The following is a 6,000-nucleotide window of genomic DNA, read 5'->3' as shown; positions in this document are numbered from 1 at the left end:
GCACCTCAGGGCAAGTGCGGGGAGCAGGAACAGGGCGTACCAGGCTGGATAGACTCACTGGAGGCCGGGTACGTGGGGCAGGCACAGGATATACTGGACCATGGAGGCGCACTGGAGATCTCGAGTGTAGAGATTGCACAACCCGTCCTGGCTGGATGCTTAATTTCGCCCGGCAAACGCGGGGCGCGGATACAGATCGCACCGGACTGTGAATGCGCACTGGCGACACAGAGCGCATCACCGCATAACACGGTGCTTGCTTCTTCACTTGCTCCCCACGGTAAGCTCGGGGAGTTGGCTCAGGTCTCCAACCTTGACTCTGCCAATCTCCCCGTGTGCCCCCCCCAAAGCTTCCGTCGTTGCCGTGACTCCCTCGCTGCCTCCACCTGCTTCTCCAGCAGGCTGTTGTATTTATCCAATACCTGCTCCCAAGTCCAGTCTATTCTTTCCTCCAACACCTCCAGAGGCCAGGATGCCATCTCCTCCCGGGCACACTGCTTGATCCTTATGTGGTGGGAGATTCTGTCACGGCTGTCGAAAGGAGAAGAGGACCAAGGTGCAGCGTGTGTCGTTCCACATTTTATTTACACTGTGAAACTATGCAATACATAAATAAACTGAAAGACAAAAACAACAAACCGTGACGCAGAGGTGAAACATACACAGCTCACTATTAATCTCCCACAAACCCAGGTGGAAAAAAATCCCTACTTAAGTATGATCTCCAATTAGAGACAACGACGACCAGCTGCCTCTAATTGGAGATCATCCCAAACCAAACCAACATAGAAATACAAAACTAGAACATGAACATAGAAATACAAAACATAGAAAAACACCCCCTGTCACGCCCTGACCTACTCTACCATAGAAAATAACATCTTACTATGGTCAGGACGTGACATTGTCTGAGAATTTATAGCACGACTTTTGATGCTCCTTGGTTAGGGTCTGAGCAGATTATTTGTTGCGATTGCAAACGTAATAAAATGGTGGTCCGATTGTCTAGGATTATGAGGAAAAACATTAAGATCCCCAACATTTATTCCATGGGACAAAACTAGGTCCAGAGTAAGACTGTAGATATAATGGTAGGAGATTTAGTGGAGGTGGCCAGTATGGTAGATATGATGGTAGGAGATTTAGTGGAGGTGGCCAGTATGGTAGATGTGATGGTAGGAGATATAGTGGAGGTGACCAGTATGGTAGATATGATGGTAGGAACTATAGTGGAGGTGACCAGTATGGTAGATATAATGGTAGGAGATATAGTGGAGGTGACCAGTATGGTAGATATGATGGTAGGAACTATAGTGGAGGTGGCCAGTATGGTAGATATGATGGTAGGAGATTTAGTGGAGGTGGCCAGTATGGTAGATATGATGGTAGGAGATATAGTGGAGGTGACCAGTATGGTAGATATAATGGTAGGAGATATAGTGGAGGTGACCAGTATGGTAGATATGATGGTAGGAACTATAGTGGAGGTGGCCAGTATGGTAGATATGATGGTAGGAGGTATAGTGGAGGTGACCAGTATGGTAGATATGATGGTAGGAGATATAGTGGAGGTGGCCAGTATGGTAGATGTGATGGTAGGAGATATAGTGGAGGTGGCCAGTATGGTAGATATGATGGTAGGAACTATAGTGGAGGTGGCCAGTATGGTAGATGTGATGGTAGGAGATATAGTGGAGGTGGCCAGTATGGTAGATGTGATGGTAGGAGATATAGTGGAGGTGGCCAGTATGGTAGATATGATGGTAGGAGATTTAGTGGAGGTGGCCAGAATGGTAGATATGATGGTAGGAACTATAGTGGAGGTGACCAGTATGGTAGATATGATGGTAGGAGATATTGTGGAGGTGGCCAGTATGGTAGATATGATGGTAGGATATATAGTGGAGGTGGCCAGTATGGTAGATATGATGGTAGGAGATATAGTGGAGGTGGACAGTATGGTAGATATGATGGTAGGAGTTATAGTGGAGGTGACCAGTATGGTAGATATGATGGTAGGAGATATAGTGGAGGTGACCAGTATGGTAGATATGATGGTAGGAGATATAGTGGAGGTGGCCAGTATGGTAGATATGATGGTAGGAACTATAGTGGAGGTGGCCAGTATGGTAGATATGATGGTAGGAGATATAGTGGAGGTGGCCAGTATGGTAGATATGATGGTAGGAGATATAGTGGAGGTGGCCAGTATGGTAGATGTGATGGTAGGAGGTATAGTGGAGGTGGCCAGTATGGTAGATGTGATGGTAGGAGATATAGTGGAGGTGGCCAGTATGGTAGATGTGATGGTAGGATATATAGTGGAGGTGGCCAGTGTGGTAGACATGATGGTAGGAGGTAGCTCGGCCTGGCTTCTTCCAAAACGTTTCAAAGGAGAGCATGTTCAGACCTGTCTTTGAAGAAGTGGTAGTCTCTCTGTCTGTCTGTCTGTCTGTCTGTCTGTCTGTCTGTCTGTCTGTCTGTCTGTCTGCTCTGCTCTGCCTTGTCTGTCTGTCTGTCTGTCTGTCTGTCTGTCTGTCTGTCTGCCTGTCTGTCTCTCTGTCTGTCTCTCTCTCTCTGCTCCCTCTTGCGCAATCACTCTCTCTCACCAACAACTGGACAGAAATAATGTCACTATGTCTCTGTCTGAATCTCTGCACTGATTTTAGACATACCATACTTTCTCTCTCTCTCTTTTGCTCTCTCTCTCTCTTGCTCTCTCTCTCTCTTCCCCTCTCTTCCTGACTCTCTCTCTTCCTGACTCTCTCTTCCTGACTCTCTCTTTCTGACTCTCTCTCCTCCAAAAAAAAAGTGATATCAAAGTACTGCCAGATAATCATTACAATGTAATTATCACACATGGATACATTATAATAACATTATTATAGGTAGTAGTGTAGTAGGATAATGTATCAAACATGTTTAATCCAAAACGTTGTATCATATATAATGTTGTTATGTTATGGCAGATCATGTCTCGCCCCATGTTTGTTTACTCAAACATAGTCGTATTATCAGTTTGCGTAGGCCCGCTCTCAATGTTAGGCGCATAATTACAGGTTTGAGTAAAACTCCGCAGAGCGAGGGAGGGAGAGAGCGAGAGAGAGAGAGAGAGAGGGGAAAAAGTCCTGCCTCTGAAAAGATTTCCTGTTTCGCGACAGAAAACCCACGTCCATGCTCTGACTCGGCGTAGTGTGCCCTCAGCATTCACACAGAGATTCTTCAGCAGTGAGTCTACAGCTGCGCTGGAGAACGGTGTTTGGTGAAGAGAGCCTGCCTCTCGTAAAAGCGCGGCTCACAAACTTTTCAACGCTGCGTTCTTGACTTCCACAAAGCTTTCTCTTTATTAAACTTTGTATAGAAGCGGGAAACATTTTTAATGAACAACTGTGGACAATATATTTACTGTCATGGAGCGACGTGGATTTTCCTTACTTTGCTGGGGCACGATAGCTTCCCTGTTTATATCCGTTCTGGAACCGAGCGCAGTTGGTGAGTTAAAGTTCATCCTCTTGACACTTCTTTTACGAGCTGTGCAGTGACGTGAACAACTGTCATTTACCGTAACAACGAATTCTATAAATCCATTTTTTTGTTGTTGTTGTCATGACTAGCCTAATGTTTGCCATTTAAAATAAGTATAGCTTGTAAACACTCTGTATGAGATATTGGTATATGCGCTAAGAGAATGTCTCTTCAAAACAGCGCAACAGGTGACACTTCCACTAAACATTGCAGAGTTGAAGTTCCAGGATTTGAGGATAATATCATTAGATAATATAATTATAATATAATAACAATAATAATAATAAGAAGAATAAATTATTAGATATTAGATATTATCATTAGAAAAATAGATACGATATGTTTGTATACTAGGCTATAACCGACGTAAATGACGTTTATCCACCCATCTGTCTGTCTGTTTACCGTTTATGTGATGCATGGGACTTTATTAGGCTACACGTGGTATTTGTATAACACATCAACCCAATACTGAATCCAGCCTTGTACCACTTTTCTCTTGGTGTAATGATGCCTGTGTGTTAACATTACCTGTGTGTTTACGCATTTTCACTCACTTTGCAATCATAGGTGTTTAGTATGCCACGTAAATAAACTCTGGTCCACCCCATCACTGCCTTCCCTTACTGCCATCCTACAGAGAACCCCCCCTTCCCTTACTACCATCCCACAGAGAACCCCCCCTTCCCTTACTACCATCCTACAGAGAACCCCCCTTCCCTTACTACCATCCCACAGAGAACCCCCCCTTCCCTTACTGCCCATCCCACAGAGAACCCCCCCCCTTCCCTTACTACCATCCCACAGAGAACCCCCCCTTCCCTTACTACCATCCTACAGAGAACCCCCCTTCCCTTACTACCATCCCACAGAGAACCCCCCCTTCCCTTACTACCATCCCACAGAGAACCCCCCCTTCCCTTACTACCATCCTACAGAGAACCCCCCTTCCCTTACTACCCATCCCACAGAGAACCCCCCCTTCCCTTACTGCCCATCCCACAGAGAACCCCCCCTTCCCTTACTACCCATCCTACAGAGAACCCCCCTTCCCTTACTACCATCCCACAGAGAACCCCCCCTTCCCTTACTACCCATCCTACAGAGAACCCCCCTTCCCTTACTACCATCCTACAGAGAACCCCCCTTCCCTTACTACCATCCCACAGAGAACCCCCCTTCCCTTACTACCATCCTACAGAGAACCCCCCCTTCCCTTACTACCCATCCCACAGAGAACCCCCCCTTCCCTTACTACCCATCCCACAGAGAACCCCCCCTTCCCTTGCTACCCATCCCACAGAGAACCCCCCTTCCCTTACTACCCATCCCACAGAGAACCCCCCCTTCCCTTACTACCCATCCTACAGAGAACCCCTCCCCTCCTCTTCTTCTCTTCCCCCTCTCCCCTTCCCCTCTTCCCCCTCTTCCCCTCCTCTTCCCCAGTCCTGTCCTCCTCTTCCCCCTCCCCTCTCCTCTCCCCCTCATCCCTCTCTCTTCCACTTCCCTGCTCTCCTCCTCTTTCCCCTCTCATCTCCCCCTCTCCCCGCCCCCTCTCCCCTTCTACTCTTCCCCCCTCTCCTCCTCTTCCCCCTCTCCCCTCCTCTTCCCCACTCCTGTCCTCCTCTTCCCCCTCTCCCCTTCTACCCTTCCCCCCTCTCCTCCTCTTCCCCCTCTCCCCTCCTCTTCCTCTTCTTTCAGGCCTATTTTCAACCTGGAAACCCCACATACTAGAGAACAGTGCAGCCCGGCCAGCATCCTATGTTGTGTCTCACACACACACACACACACACACACACACACACACACACACACACACACACACACACACACACACACACACACACACACACACACACACACACACACACACACACACACACACACGTGCTGTTACAATCCAAGCCTGCCTCCTCCACAGTAAGTTGCTCAGAGCTCCTATAATACCAGATCACTCGTGTGTGTGTGTGTGTGTGTGTGCGTGCGTGATGGTTTGTGTGCGTGTGTGTGTAGGAAGTCGCTAAGAGCAGTACCACATTTCTGACATGTAGCTGTCTAAACATCTGGCTGGATTCTGTTGTAGCTAGTGGTGTCCTGTTAGCTAGTGGTGCCCTGTTGGTATGTGGTGTCCTGTTAGCTAGTGGTGCCCTGTTAGCTAGTGGTGTCCTGTTAGTTTGTGGTGCCCTGTTAGCTAGTGGTGCCCTGTTAGCTAGTGGTGCCCTGTTAGCTAGTGGTGCCCTGTTAGCTAGTGGTGCCCTGTTAGCTAGTGGTGTCCTGTTAGCTAGTGGTGCCCTGTTAGCTAGTGGTGTCCTGTTAGCTAGTGGTGCCCTGTTAGCTAGTGGTGTCCTGTTAGCTAGTGGTGTCCTGTTAGCTAGTGGTGTCCTGGTGGTATGTAGTGTCCTGTTAGCTAGTGGTGTCCTGTTAGCTAGTGGTGCCCTGTTAGCTAGTGGTGTCCTGTTAACGAGTGGTGTCCTG

At 47.9% G+C, this 6,000-nt stretch overlaps 1 protein-coding gene across 1 annotated transcript in view; it reads left to right on the top strand.

Moving 5' to 3' along the window:
* Positions 1-3,166: 3,166 nt before the first annotated feature.
* Positions 3,167-6,000, top strand: part of LOC106606173 (TGF-beta receptor type-2) — a 72,684-nt gene continuing 69,850 nt past the window's right edge. The window contains exon 1 of the mRNA XM_082975988.1: positions 3,167-3,492. Coding sequence (XP_082832114.1) covers positions 3,411-3,492 — 82 coding nt within the window. The 5' untranslated portion in view covers positions 3,167-3,410. The remainder of the gene's footprint in view (positions 3,493-6,000) is intronic.

Source organism: Salmo salar, chromosome 05, assembly GCF_965601325.2.
Source record: "Salmo salar chromosome 05, fSalSal1, whole genome shotgun sequence".
Lineage (NCBI taxonomy): Eukaryota > Metazoa > Chordata > Actinopteri > Salmoniformes > Salmonidae > Salmo > Salmo salar.
Note: the sequence above shows the minus strand (reverse complement) of the source record. Positions and strands in the feature narration are given on the sequence as shown.